Here is a 15,792-nt window from a genome sequence, read left to right as displayed (position 1 = left end):
TCAAGGATATTTGAACTATAGAAAATAAAAACTGGCAAGAATACAAGAACAGTATAAATTTTTTTACACTCCAAATACTGGAAATGAAAGAAAGGAATCTTCGTTTCCATCTAAAGTTATTTAAGGTCATGTGATGAATTAGCAGCAAATCTTGAATGAGAATCATGAATCCTATTCCAGTGTTTTTCTATCTTCCCAGATATTAGGCAGCCTCATATTAGAAGTAGTGAATTATAAACTTTATACCAATGTTACCCTTAAAATAGTTCATTTACAAATGTTCCTCTTCTGTATATATGTTACTTTATCACCTCTTAGTGAAAAACAGACATTGAGGCTTGACATTCAAATGGCAGAAACAGCACTCCCACGTTTTCTTAGAAAATGCATTTTCATATATTTATATACATTTCTGTATGTACATAGATTTTATCATTCTTATATTCACAAATATTTACCCCTTGGTTTTTCATTCTTAAAATAAATAATGATTTATTGATATTTACTGCTTTTGTGATTCCTTTATAGAATCTGTCTGTCCAACAAGAATTCCAGTGGCAGCTCGTGATGAAAAGGGATTTGATGTTCTTTTAGGCTTGGGGGTTAAGAAAAAGGTTAAGAAAAGAATCCAGCTTTCACCAACAAAAATAAAAGGATATGAAGTAACATCAAGTGTTGATTTATCAGAATACACAAGGTAAATATTTTATGTTGTTTTATGGAGTTTTATGTCTAAAATACATTGAGAATAATTTAAGCTTACAAACGTTCTTTTTTTTTTTTTTCTAGCAATGTTTTCCCAGAAGGTCTTCCTCCTTCATATGTATTTGTCTCCACTCAAAGATTTAAGGTCAAGAAAGTTTGGGATTTGTGGAGAATTTTAACAATTGATGGAAGACCACAAATAGCAGTTACCTTGAATGGTGTGGATAAAACTTTACTATTTACAACAACCAGTATAATTAATGGCTCACAAATAGTCACTTTTGCTGATCCACGAGTTAAGGTAAAAAATACTTGGTTATAATAATATTCCTGGGGAAATGTCTCAGCTTTGTATATGTTTGGGGGAGAGAGGCATAGTTTTAATATGACAGAAAAGATACTGATTTCATGTTCTAATTGTGTTTTACTGAAAAAATAAAACCAACAAAGAAAAGAAGTATGAGATTAAGGTACAGGAAAAACAAATATCCTTTTAAAGCCTACTACTAGGTACCAGGTAGATTTAATTATAATCATCTATAAAAGAAGCTTTTGTTCTCATTTCAACAATAAAGTAATAAAAAAAAGTTTCAAATATTAATACCCCCTCAGAGTAGCATAGCTTGTAAGTGAAGACATCAGAAAGTGAATTTAAGTCTGGTCCATATTAGTTCTTTTTTTTACATTGTCATATCTTACTTATTGAGTTAATGACTCTTTTGTTCAATTATTAAATACTGGGAGAGTCAAGATTTCTAGTATCTAGTAGAGATATAATTTATTGGTGGATTATGGAGAGTAACATGGATTACAATAAAAACTAGAGTGAATTATTTAAAATGAAAGTTTTTGAATTGGAGTTTGAAGGAAGTATGGAATTTTAATGGAGAGGGGTATAACTTTGTTAAGTCAGTGGCTCCGTATTAAGTAGTCATGCATAACAAACTATAAGATTTTTGTTTAGGGAATGGAAAGTAGTATTTCCAGAGTGTAGACTGATGAATGAATAGGCGTAAGCTCAATTTTGGAACCTGGATATCTATGCAAGGAGGTTGGGACTTCATCCAGTAGATTACAGGGTTACATCAAAATGTCTTGATCACAGAATTGTCATGGTCAGAATAGCCCTTTCTCCCTTTTTTTTTGGTCTTTCAAAAATGCAATGCTTTCACCTCTATTGTAGAGTTTGTTCTAGGTCATGTGAATACAGATGTTAATGAAATGGCACATCCTCTCTGACAACTCCAGTGAGACAGATTAATGATGTTATGAAGGAGAGCTCAAAAAAGGCAGTATCATAGATATGTTTGGAAATTATTTTCATTTTTTCAAGATATTCATGATCCTAAATTATGCCATTGAGAATGGAAATGGAAAAGTAATTTGAATTTTAGGAAATATTTATTATAGAACTTTAAATATAGATGTTGGAACAGAGAGAAAGGTAGGAATTAATGAAACTTGCTCTGGTTTAGGAACTTAGGATACTATTATTCAAGGGGAATAGGAGAGGAACAATTTTGGGGCTATATTTCAGTTTCATTTTATCACATATTATGGCAGGCCAATATTAAGTCATCCTGCCAAACTTACTTTAGCCTGTGTTAGAAATTTAGTTACTATATATAGGCAAGAGTCCAAGTGGTTGACATAGCTGTGAAAATTGTTCCATAGAAGTGATTTTTGATGTGTAGCAACGGTTGACATAATAAAAAGGGAGAATGAAAAAACTCATGAGCAGATTTCTAAGGAATGCTCTTGACTGAGGATGAGCAGAGTTATAGAAAGAACAACTGGAGAAAGAGAGAAATGATGATTGCAAAGATTGTTTGAGTCATGGAAATTGAGTAAGAATGTAAATTCCAAAGTTTCAGTGTGGTAAATAGACAAGAAATAGGAGACCATTTGGACTTAGAGATCGGAAATTCATTTGTGAGATTTAGGGAGCTGTTGATGGCAGATTATTTAACACAACTACTGATGGATATTGAATAAAACCTCCAGTGGGTTTTAGTAAGATCCTTGTTGGGTAGCATTTGAGGTCCTTCCTGGGTGAGGTAAATTATATTATAAAACAAGGTAAGTTATATTATAAAACATTCAATCTGTGCACTGTGTAGTGTTAATTTTCTTAGTAATGCTTGGTGGAAAGGAATGGAACAAAGAAATAAGGTTATTAGAAATTAAATGTATGATTCTTTTATACTTTATACCTATAGGCATTATTTGATGAAAATTGGCATCAGATTCGTCTTTTAGTAACAGAAGGGGATGTTACTTTATATATTGATGATCAACAAATTGAAAACAAGGCCTTACATCCAGCTTTAGGGATCTTTATCAGCGGGCAAACACAAATCGGAAAATACTCTGGGAAAGAAGAAACTGTTCAGGTGGATAAATAATGATTTTCTTTTTTCATTCTCTGAAATGGAGTTTTTGTTTTCCTTTGTGATAGCATTTACTGATTTTCACTGTACTAACTTAACTGTGTTTTTTCTTTAAGATACTTAATAAGAATGCATTATCTTCATTAATAAAATTGAGGCTAAATTAAATGATACATGTGAAAAAAAGAATATGATTAGATTCAGAGTAGGATTCTTAGCAGCTATGAGGATAAAATCAGATTAACACACTGCATGGTTCATCATAAGAAACGTGATATTTTTGCTTTCTCTTTTAACAATTAGTTCTTGAAAAACCTGTACTTGAAAAATATTTCTTTCCTTCTTTGTTTCTATTAATGCAAAGACTGTGACATTCATAGTGCTATGCTAAAACCCGTTGTGGCAACAGGGAGGGCCCAAAGACTGTGACATTCAAATGTATGCTTTCATACATAGTCACTATATGTTAATATCACATGTCAACTTGTGTAAATAAATGGTAACAGATGCTGAGGCCCTGCTCATCACACACCACTCCATTCCAGCAACTAAATCTCTGAAACTACAATGGCTTTTTGCACTCACCCTGAACAATCAGGAATGTAGTAGAGACTTAGGGTAATCACAGAGAGCCTGGGAAAACTTTTCAGTGATGTGAAATGATCTCTAGTAGAGTTTTTACACTGCAGATACTTCAGTGGTTTTCTGAAGGAAATCAGAGATTTCTTTTTGGTTCTAGAGAATGTTACTAAATTTCAGGAGTTAGGTATATGTTTATACCTCTGTACTTTATGACAGGAATTAAAATTTTACCTTTTTTTTACTGCAATCTAAACTTTACATGATTGCTAACTGTAGAGACTGTATATCTGAGTTGGTCTTATAAAAAATTTGTGCTTTAGAATTTTTTTTTCATTTTTGCATAGAATAATTGGGGTGTAGGCTAGAGGTGTATGTGGGGGTTGGTGGTGAGAGGATACACTAGAGACAGCAGAGAGAAGAACATCTGCTTTTACAGAAATTCATTGCTGAGGGCAGCAGTCGTGAGAGAGGAGAGGTCTCCTGTACATTGTGGGTATCTCCCTGGCTTGGGATCAAACCCAGGCCATAGGGGTGATAAATGCTGAAACTTAAACTGTAGGCCACCAGGGTTCCCTGTGCATCAACTTTAACCTGTTGGGTTTCTCTTCTTAGTTTGATGTCCAAAAGTTGCGCATCTACTGTGATCCAGAACAGAACAACAGGGAGACAGCATGTGAGATTCCTGGATTTGTGAGTAGAACTGATTATTTTTCCAAGTGTTGCCTGAGTATTAATAGAAAAATAAGTAAAAAAATCAGATGATATGTGAGCCTTGCATTAAAATAGTTAATTTTTAATATTTTTAATGAAAGCAAAGAACTATTATGAGTTCCATAACTGAAATACAACTATAGTGTCATTGTGTACATTTGAGTGATAGACTCCAAGGTAATATTTTTCCCCACATCTCTGACTGTGACTTTCCCTATTATAAATTTGGCAATGGCATGCATAAATAGGAAATAAGTTAGAATGGAGGGAGACAAATATTTTATTTTTTCTGGTTTTGATATTTTGTACATCTTTCACTCAACCAATGAAGTAGCTGTAAATTAAGAAAATAATTTAGACATTTAGTTAAAAGCATGTTTTAAAACAGATTTGTTGTTGATTTTCTTTCAGAATGGTGAGGTAGGCATGGATGTTATTATTCTTAAGGTAATATATGCCTTGTGGAAATGTTTCATTTACTTCCATCAACTGTAAGTATATTAGACAAATAGAACCCATATTTATGTGACTTAAATGTAATTGGCATTCAATTATGATTTGAAATTTCTTTTTAAAATAAAAACTGGAAAGCAAGGTTAGGCTGTCTTTACTGTTTCAACAAACCTACAGACAAATACACACACACACACACACACACATATATATATGTGCATAAACATATGTGTATTTTCATGTTTATTATTTATTTGCAATTTGTCTTTGTAGTGCCTCAATGGTCCAAGTGATGTAGGTTCAACTCCAGCTCCCTGTATTTGTCCTCCCGGAAAACCAGGACAACAAGGTCCCAAAGTGAGTAATATACCATACTTGGCTATTTTTGTTAAAACATAGAATGTGAACTAAACAGCATCTCACCATTCTTAATCACCTTTGACACTATTGTGTTATTTCTACCTAATTCCTTAGGACACTCTGAAACTTGAATTTTACTGATTTTCAAAAGTATTGATTCTGATAACTAATCTTAGAACCTAAAAATGATAACCCCTAGCCCACAGTCAGGTAGAGTTACTAATTTGTCTGTTTTCTTCCCAAATATTGCTGCTAGACTATAAGAACTGTACTTCTCTGCAACCTGTAAAAAGTAAAAACACATTTGTTTTAATATTTTAGATGTCTAAATTCTTAAGTTAATCAAGATAACTTTCAGATTAAAAAATGAAGTGAAAAAATTGGGGTGAATTAAGTAAAATACATATAGACCCAAGCACAAGACAGACATATACAAGGAACTCTTATGAATGGTATTGTTCTGGAATAGCGTATAACCTGAGCTCAACCCAAGCAATTTAGACTAAGGATACAGTTCAAATATTACTGTGAATTGGGTACTGAAAAATTCTCCTTGTCCGTGATCTACAAAAGGTGAACCTTGAATTCCTGAGCAGGCTACACTGTTGTGAGCAAATACTGTAAGAGTTTGGGAAACTTAGGTAAGAGACATTCTTGGTTTTTTTTCAAGGTCAGGGTAAAAGGAAAGTTATACTGAATGTTCAAACTGAAAAATACTAGGCAGAATCTCTCTAGTCATGCTGTCATCAATTATGTCCTCAGTAAGGGTTGAGTGTATATTGTGTGGAATATGAGGCAAACTTCTCTGATCTCAAAATTTTTTAAGTAATTATATATTCAGAACTGGGGTACAGGCCAGAGGTGTTGGAGGTGAGAGGATTCACCAGAGACAGAGTGGGGAGCACAACAGACTGAAATACAAGGCTGAGGGGAGTAGTGGGCGGGTCAGAAGAGGACTGCCACACCATGAAGGACACCTCCCTAGACGGGGATCAAACTTGTGTTGCAGTGGTTTTGATAGCTTTTTAGTGCTATGTTTTAACTTGTTGTACCCCAGGGAGGGCCCTGATCTTACTAGTTTTTCTGAAGGCGATGAACAGGATGAGTAGCTCCTTTCTTTTTTTTCTTCTAAATTTCATTTATTTGTTTATTTTTAATGTTCCAAACACGGTTTTATACCCTTTTGAATCTCAAAAGTTTATTTTTATTTTTAGAATAAAAGAAAAAGGGAAAAATAACTTTTCTATAAAGATTTATTTATTTATTCATGCATAATTGGGGTACAGGCCAGAGGTACAGGGACAGTGAGAAGCTTCACCAGAGACAGAATGGGGAGCAGAACAGGCAGATGGCCGAAGTACACTGCTGAGGGGAGCAGTGGGCATGTCAGGAGAGGTCTGCCATGCCATGTGGGTCACCCCCCCACATGGCTGGGGACCAAACTCATGCTGAAGTGTCTCAGCTTGCTTCATAGTGCTATGCTTTATCCTGTTGTGGGACCAGGGAGGGCCCAAATATGACTGATTTTTAATGTCATGAGTTTGATGTTTAATTCTAAGAAGCGGCAAATATATTCCTGGAGTTCAGTTAATTATGCAATAATAACTTAGAGGGAATATATCATTTTAGTTGTATTCATATATGCATATAAGTATGTTTATGGGGAACCACATACTTCTTTGTAACCAATAATGGTTAATGTAACACAATGTCCTGAATATATTTCTGTGCTATTATATATGGATCACTTAAGTAATCATGTAAATTTATACAAGTTATGGTATTCCTTAGACACTGTCTGAGGTATTAAAATGTTAAATGGTTTGTCTATTAAAGATAAATCTCAGAGGGTGGGGACAGAGCTTAGTGGACTATGGTGAAGGCCTGTGGGTGACCACACCTGAGAGAGGAAATATTGTATTGTCAAAACACTAGCAAGGATAATAGCAGAGGTACTTCAGTAACAATTTTTAAAAATCTGTTCATTTAATTTTACTTAAAAAAACAGTACAGAAAAAATGGCTAAATTGGAAGAAAATATGATTCTGTACCTGAAAGGAATGGTTTGTGTATTAATAATCTACTACTTGAAGTAATCAAATGTAATCAAAGTTAAATATGACTTGTATTTTGCATGACTTGGAATTTTCTTAATATTTCTGTCACTACAATGAAATTTCTAGATTCTGGATTGAAGGTGAGACACAATTTAATCATTTGTATATTTTGAGGACATTTCTCCCCATTTTCATGTGATTATACACGAGTTACTTCAAATCTAGCTATTAAAATCAGAAAAGAAATATAATTTAAGAAATAAAAAAGATCAACCCGTCCCTCCCTGGTGGCGCAGCGGGTTAAAGCACTGCACTGAGAAGCTAAAGCCACTTCCGCATGAGTTCGATTCCTGCCTGCCCCGGAGGTGACCACATGGCGCGGCAGACCTCTCCTGACCCGCCCGCTGCTCCCCTCAGCAGTGTACTTCGTAGATCTGCCTGTTCTGCTCCCCGCTCTGTCTCTGGTGAAGTCTCTCACCGCCCCTGAGCCTGTGGCCTGTACCCCAGTTCTGTATGTACAAATAAATAAATCTTAAAAAAAAAAAAAAAAAAGATCAACCCAAAATTTCATTTAAAACAAAGCAGTTTTATTTGGCTCAGAATTTGAGCTCAGTACATAATAAACTGTTTTGAGATTGCATTTAGAAAAGTGAGCGCAAGTATTTTTAAATAACCATATGCTATTCAGGATGCCTTAATACAGGAGGAATATCTCTGCAGTATTCCTAGGAGAAAATATGTAAGTCAACTTGGTATGACCTCCCAAAGGACTTAAAAATATTTATACAGTTTATTCAACATGGAATATGATATATAAAAAGATTTGATCCAAAGATACATGTGGAAATCAGAGTCCCTTAATATGTGACACCTCACTGTCCAGGCGCTTTTCTGATTCTCAGTGAGGTTCTACTACCCATGTATCCCTAAGGAGCTGTCCATTTTGGAGAGACACCAGATGCCTCTGATGTTTTCTGATTCTAATTAGTGGTTCATGAGTTGTCTTGTAGTGGTACCAAATTTTACTCACATGTTTCTGCAGTATATTTTTAGCACACCCTTTATCGTATCTGTCAAAGCCTCTGATTTCCAATATTTCCAAGTTGTATGTGTTCTTCATCTTTGTCTTCTTTTCTTAGTCATATTCTAGTCCCATTGCCACCTACGACTTTAAGTGAAATTGCAGTTTTCCACCCATCTTCAAATTGGCATGCTTTCTTGAAATGTTTTCCATTTTCTTCAGAACATCTGGCAGGAGGACAGGAACACACACACACTCTTCCATCCTTGGGCTCTTTCCCTTGGAGGTAGTTCCTTATACAGATTAGAGACCTGTATGTGATAAACAGAATCCTTAGCAACACACTAAGTTGTACTTTCTTTAGAGAATATTCTGGCTTAGAAAATTGATAGGGTTTTAATTTGTTCTACAGAATTTGGACTGAAACGGTGATACTACTATAGAACCAAATGACTTATTGTTCATTTTTGTTGGATGCTCTCTGGAATGTTTCACAGATATCAGCTACCTGGAAAGAACAGATCTAGCCTAACCAGGAATAGAGTTTGGGATGCTCAATGTTTAGTCATGAGACAAACACAGTGAATAAATGAGTATGAAAGCACTTAACAGTGAAAGTTAATACAGTATGATTTTTCCTTTGTTAGCTCAGCGCCTAGTTTACTGCTTAGTTGTCGATTTTTTTTATTTAAAGGTTAATGAAATCTCTGAAAAAAAAAAAAAAAGATTCACCCTTCTTCCCAGTTCTGCTATATGAAGTGCCTTTGTTATATATGAAAGATTTTTTTCAACCCCAAAATAAGAAGCCCCTTTCAAATGACTTGTATGTGCAAATAGCTTCCTTCCTTTATCATTTGTGGAGATAAACTCCCAACATTTGATCTACCCTTAAATGATACCACTATTAATTTAGAAGTAGAAATAAAACATTTTTTTTAGGTAGAAACAATTTTAATAACTTTTTTTGCTCTTTCTAGATCCATATCCCTATTGATTGCCATTGTTTCAACACAATAATTCTACTGTTAGCTATTTCGAACTATCAGTGTAACTGCTATCTATAATATAAAAGCCTTTGGAAAATCTCAGGACCTCTCAGCACTTACATTTTATGTTAATTTTCCTAGACTAAGTAGATTATTCTAGCATAAGAGAGTGGCTATTTGAGTTTTGAGGAAAAGAAGAGATTGACTTTACAATCTGGAAGGTTAGATATTATATCGCAATATTGTGGAGGCTTGAGATGGCATGAAGGTGCAAGGATTTTGTGAAGAGGACTTAAAAATATGCTTTGAGCATAAGAATTACATAGACATTTGTTTTCAATGAGCAGCTTAAAATCTTACTTTAATCATTCTTATTTACATTACTCAATGAGTTGAGAGGACATATTCAGAGGTGGTTTAGTTTCATCCATGAAATTTCCAATCCTGTCAACAACCCAGAAAATAGTGTGGCACAAATTCAGCTTAACATAAATAAGTATTGCTTTTCAGCTGAATACATATTTTTTAAAAATTCAGAATGTATAAATGGTTCAATTAGAGTATACTGTATTGGGAATTTTGAAATGAATGTAAAGTACTGTCATGTGTCTAATGTGTTTGGAAATATTTTTCCATGTTAAAGTTGTTAGCCATCCCCATGTTTAGTTCTGATGAATGTAGCACTTAACATCAGCTGGGATATGGTAGTATTTAATAGCATAGATTCATGACTAAATTGGTAATTTTTGATTCCCATCCACCAGAATAAGCACCTTGGTCAAGTTATCTTACCATCCAGTGTCTCAATTTTCCTATATATAAAATAGGAAGAATGGAAGTACCTGCTTCATAGGTACTAATTAACTTAATACATATAAATAAATATCTTAAAGCAGTGCTGACCATATAATAATCAAGGTTGGATACTAGCTTTTACTATAGTAGTAAACATTTTTTTTTAATCTAACTTTTTCTCCAAAACTGGTTTGGGGTTTACCTTTTTCTTCCATTGTACAGAGGCATAACCAAATCTACCTGTTTTTGCAAATACATCAGGATGGCATTAGTCAAAATAACCAACAAAATCTACCAGCAACAATGAAACCTGTAAAAGCGATTATTTTCCTTCTTGGGCTTATTGACCACTGTTACGGTCCTTGTACAATAACATAGTATTTATAATGTGGTGATTTCTTTTTCCCTTGAAGCTTAGTTTGATTCATTTAAGATGTTTTTAAGTATGTTTTGTACTTTTACAGAGTCTGAAAACAGAAATCCCTTACTTCTTATGCCAAAGCTTTATTTTAGCCCCACATAATAAAGGTTAACTACTCTCAGATCTTTTTGAAATCTTAGATTTTTGTTGAGAGTTAATATCCTGCAAGTAACTGAAATTTTTCGTTGAGGGTTAATATCCTGTAAGTAAATGAATCATTGCCAGGTGATTTACTTTAAAATAATTCAATTCAAAAATAATTATAGCCCTACTTGATGTGCAGCACTGTCAAAAAAAAGAACAAGAGGCCCTCCTTGGTGGTGTAGCGGATTAAAACACAGCACTGAGAATCTAGGGCCACTTCTAGAGTTCGATTCCCGCCTGCCCCGTAGGTGACCACATGGCGTGGCAGACCTCTCCTGACCCACCCACTGCTCCCCTCAGCAGTGTACTTCATCAATCTGCCTATTCTGTTCCCCACTTTGTGTCTGGTGAAGCCTCTCACCACCCCTGAGCCTCTGGCCTATACCCCAGTTCTATATGCACAAATAAATAAATCTTAAAACAAACAAACAAAAAAACAAACAACAACAAAAAAAAAAAACAAGAAAATATGGATCATTTTCTCAAGGAGTCTCAAATTCAAATGACAAATTAACACTAAGCAAGGGCAACTTTAGAAAACAGTAGTTATGAAATGTAAATGGTGATGTAGAAGCTGCTATAGCATTTAAATAGATGAAGTCATGAGAAGAAAAAAGAGTAATGAGAAAATAAGCACAGTGATAGAAATTTTGTCATATTGAATATTACATGGTAAAGGAAGAAAATTTCTTCTGAGAAGAAAAAAAAGATAAAATTTGTTGAAAAGCAGCAGTAATAAGTCCAATCTGTACATGAATAAAGGATGGCAGGATTCTCTAAGTTTAGATCCTCTAAAATAAGAATAAAAACCCTATGGCTCCTTGGAGACAAAGAATGTTGTTCCCTAATGCCCAGCTCACACTGTAAGTCTGTGGATTAAAATTACAAATTACACTTCCTCAGCAAGACATTTCATGTGTCAGCACCACTTTTCTCCCTGGATTGATAGTTACTCTTTATCTCTTTTTAAAATGATATTTCCCTTCTTCTCAGCCTTTCCTCATGCTAACCCTCTTGAGGCAGCTCCTGAGTGAAAAACCTATCCCTTCTTTATTGACTCCTTAATAGAGCTCACTAAGTTCTTTCCATTTTTCCTGTTATGTTTCAGGAACAAACCTCCCTAGCCAGTAATCTGAAGTAGTACTTCAGACCAGCAAATTTGGCTCTGAAAATACCCTTAGCAATAGTGTTTAGTTAACATGTAATAACAGTGATCAATCTTAGGTGAATGATCTCTTGATGAAAATAATGAAAAATTATTCAGTTGAAATCAGTTTCCTCTATGCAGTACTTTATTGCTATTGACTAGTGAGATCTCATGGTTTTCACCAAGATACCCTAAGTGGACCAATAGACTCAGAGATAAATGAATGTGATACCATTTTTGAGGAGTTCCTTAGAATTAAGTTATAAAGCATAATCCCCTCACAAAAGAAATATTGCTCTTATTATTTTTCATAGGCAGGGTCCATCTGAAATGTCTGTGCTGGCCACAGAGCAACATGTAAAAGTCCTGTAGAATGTGCTTGGGCTCGTTGCCATGTTTTATGGAATAATGCTTTTTGAAGAGCTCTGGTTAGTGAGAAGTTGTTTTCACCTTTTCTTAGGTAACACATTGTATTCAGGAACAAAGGGGTTTGGGGAGGATTGCTTAATCTACATTTTTTTCTTATAAAAATACTGAAAGTTTTAAAATTCTAATGTTGCATTAGAATTAAATTCTAAATATAGGCTGAGGCACATTAACTGCATTGAAAGAAATAACTGTTGTATAGTTTTAAACTTGTATCCTATGTGTAAATTGGCCTATGGATTTTTTTTTAATAATTGATAATTACAGCTGAGTTATTACATCACAGGTCACCAGGGACTTCTGTTTGTTTATATTTAAATATACAAAAAATATAAACTGACGGAATTCACTTTGAACCTCATGGGACTCTGACTGCATCACTCTGGTTGTCTCTTCTGTACTGAGAATTTTTTTTCTTCTTTAGGGTGATCCTGGACAGCCTGGGAACCCTGGCTACCCTGGACAACCTGGTCAAGATGGTAAGCCTGTGAGTACTGAAAGCTTAGTCATCTCCAGTACTGGGATTACAGTGTTAACGGGAAAGTTGCACCAGGATGAGTTAAACAGACAAGAAAGATATTCAGGACTGTTGTATTAGCAGAAAGTAACTGAAGCTTCATCAACTAAAACAAAGGGAAAGAAGGTTTGGAAGTGCTAGATGGAGCCAGTGGAAATACTGAAGTACTTCGGCAGGGAAGTTGACTGATAGGATGGAGCAAATAAAAATTTTCCAGGATTTTGCCAATTTTTTTTTTCTGTGATTAGGTGATCTTTTTGCTAACTGGTACTCACCAAAGTTAGAGTCCTGCCTACCCACAAAGACTGGAAGATGGAATGTTACCTTCCTTTATGGTTGCATTGCTAAGGGATCTAAGGGATGGCTCCCAAGTCCTTGAGAACAATTTATCTGGGTTGTAAATCTGGGAAGAAACTTATTAAATTATTTGTATCTCAGTTGGGTAGAAAAATAATTTATAATTACTAGTTTTCTGAAATAAATTTTCTTTTTTTAAAAATTTATTTATTATGCATACATACCAAACTGGGGTAAAGCCAGTGGTACAAGGGTGGTAAGAGGAATCACCAGAGACAGAGTGGGGAGCAGAACAGGCAGATTGATAAAGTACACTGCTGAGGGGAGCAGCGGGCAAGGCAGGAGAGGTCTGCTGAGCCAAGTGGGTCACCTCTGGGGTGGGGACTGAACTTGCACTAAAGGGGCTTCAGCTAGCTGTGCTTTAACACACTGTGCCACCAGGGAGGGCCCTGAAATAAATTTTCTAAGAAAGAAGTCAGAGGCCTAGAGTCAGGAAAAAGCCTGTCTAAAGGTTAGCTAATACTTTCCTGAAAATGGAGATGCCTCATGAAGGTGTTTTCTCAGGGTGAGGCTTATCTATTGTATTCCTTATTAGGTGATCCCCATGATTTCCCAAAATGCTGCCAACTTGGCTGCATAATTTGTGATAGTGGGGAACTGTGCTTACAATGTACACTGAAGAAAGCAAAGTGAAATGCTTCAGCTGAGTGAAATGCTAAGTTACTCAGTCAGTAGAATCAATATTGCAGTTGCTTTTTAGAAGCACTTAGTTCAGAAGGGGTACATTTCTGCTACATTTAATGCTACATTTTAAAAATAGTTGAGTGAGATCTCACTATGAATGAATACCTGATTTCAGAAATTCTTATTATTTTTTCTTTTTAGTGTAAGTTTTCAGGTTAAAAATCTTTTTAAAAGTGATATTATTTTGCTAAAACATATATGCACTGGAATATATTAAAAATACTAAAGAAAACACAATAATTTCTAAGGTATGTGGTTCAAGAGAACTTAAGGGAACACTTAGGACTTATGGAAACATTCAACAAATACACTTTATAGCACTTTAGGCAAATATTTACAGATCAGTCCTCTATCAAATTACTTATAACCATGATAGGTATTAGTAATTAGCATTTGAATGTTAAAAGAAAATTGTTACCAAAACAAGGTATTAGATTTTTATTATGATGAAAAGTAGTTTTCCTCTAATAAGATATTAATTCTTGCTATCAAGGAGTGGGAAGGCTTATCTTATGAGTCAAAAATATTCAAGGAATAAAAGAACCATAACTATTAGGATAGAAGAGGAACTTGTCAGGTCATTGAGAGAGATTCTCTGATAAATTTAACACAGTCAACTGTTGAAGAAGAAATGATATGCTCTGGCATTTACTAAGAGCATTGCATAGAAAGAAGTCACATACGTAGAGTAGCCCCTCTAGAGAGAGATTCTTGAGTGTGAATAGGTAACAAAGTGGTGATAGCTGAAGCTTCAGAGAGCTGAGGGCTGTGTGTGACTGGAACAGTGTGCTCAATTGATCCAATGGGTTTCATTCCAGCAATGATAGCAATCTATTTGTGAATTTTGAGAAAGGACTTAATTTGATTTGCCTGACATTCTTGAAAGTTTAAATGTGAATATTAAGTAGAGAGTTGGTTTTTTGGGGTATGGGGATCACACAGGAGGTTATTTCAAGTGTGAAGAATGGCTTGTACCTAGGGTGATATTATGGTGGAACAGAGGAAAAATAACCAGCTTCTAGATTATTTTTTAGTGTAAAGTGGACCAGATTTGCTTGTAAGTTATAGATGAAGCATAAGAGAAATAGTCAAGGGATACTCAGAGAATATTAGTTTGACAAATGGATGATTTCTGGTACCACTTACTGAGCTGGACAAACTGAGAAAATTTAAGTTTTTGTTTGGAAAATCAAGAATGTGTTTTTGGACATGTTAGAGGTATCACTAAGAGGTTGGATATAAGAATCTTTAAGTCAGGAATAGGTTTGAGAATGAAAACACATAGGTGCTCTAGCATGTAGGCATAGCCAAAACCACACCAGAGTGGATGAAATCATTTGAAGGGAGTAAGTAGGGAGATAGGAAGGGGGCTGAGGACTCAGCTTAGTTTTCTCTTACAGAAGGAGGTATGAGGACAGAAAGTGGGAAAGAGTGATTAAGTAGGAGCTACATTCAGAGAATATTGCACCCCCAAAGCCAATGGAGGAAAGCATTTGAAGAAGGGAGTGGTCAGAGTGTGTCATTGTGCTCTGAGACTGGGAAAAATAGGTCTGTGTATAGGTGGATGGATTTGCTTTAAGGAGGTCATTGAGGGTCTTGATATGGATGGTGAATATAAAAGCTGGTTGCAATAGGCTTGGAAGGTGGGAGAGAAAACAGTGACAGTAAATGTAGATGTTTCTTCTGAAGGATGTAATAGGGAGCAGAGAAATGAAGAATGGGGGGAGGATTTGAGATATAAACGGTTGTTTTTATTGGAAGGGGGATGTTGTAGCATTTTTTTTTTTAATGAAAATGAGTCAGAGGTGGAAAATTGGTGATTTGGGAGATAGAGGATATTTGCTGGAAGAAAAATCTTAGTAGGTGGGAGAACATTGTTTCCAATGTTTGGTCTCAGTGACAGTAAGGAAAATTAAAAGTTATATGGGATAGTCTTAGGCCAGCAAGTACAGAAACATTTAGGTGGTATTTTTATAAGTAAAGGGATGAGAAAATGATCATATTGCCATATTTAAATTGAATAAATGAATAGATTC

General features: G+C 35.0%; 1 protein-coding gene across 1 annotated transcript in view; it reads left to right on the top strand.

Annotated features, from left to right (window-relative positions):
• The window catches only part of COL21A1 (collagen, type XXI, alpha 1), a 132,378-nt gene that overhangs the window by 55,106 nt on the left and 61,480 nt on the right, over nucleotides 1-15,792 (top strand). Inside the window, exons 4-10 of the mRNA XM_012729801.1 lie at nucleotides 529-697; nucleotides 790-1,006; nucleotides 2,925-3,098; nucleotides 4,290-4,367; nucleotides 4,800-4,808; nucleotides 5,115-5,198; nucleotides 12,623-12,685. Of these exons, the coding sequence (XP_012585255.1) occupies nucleotides 529-697; nucleotides 790-1,006; nucleotides 2,925-3,098; nucleotides 4,290-4,367; nucleotides 4,800-4,808; nucleotides 5,115-5,198; nucleotides 12,623-12,685 (794 nt within the window). The remainder of the gene's footprint in view (nucleotides 1-528; nucleotides 698-789; nucleotides 1,007-2,924; nucleotides 3,099-4,289; nucleotides 4,368-4,799; nucleotides 4,809-5,114; nucleotides 5,199-12,622; nucleotides 12,686-15,792) is intronic.

Source organism: Condylura cristata, unplaced genomic scaffold (assembly GCF_000260355.1).
Source record: "Condylura cristata isolate star-nosed mole 26May11 unplaced genomic scaffold, ConCri1.0 scaffold00001, whole genome shotgun sequence".
NCBI lineage: Eukaryota > Metazoa > Chordata > Mammalia > Eulipotyphla > Talpidae > Condylura > Condylura cristata.
The sequence above is the reverse complement of the archived record's forward strand: the minus strand, read 5'-3'. Positions and strand labels throughout refer to the sequence as shown.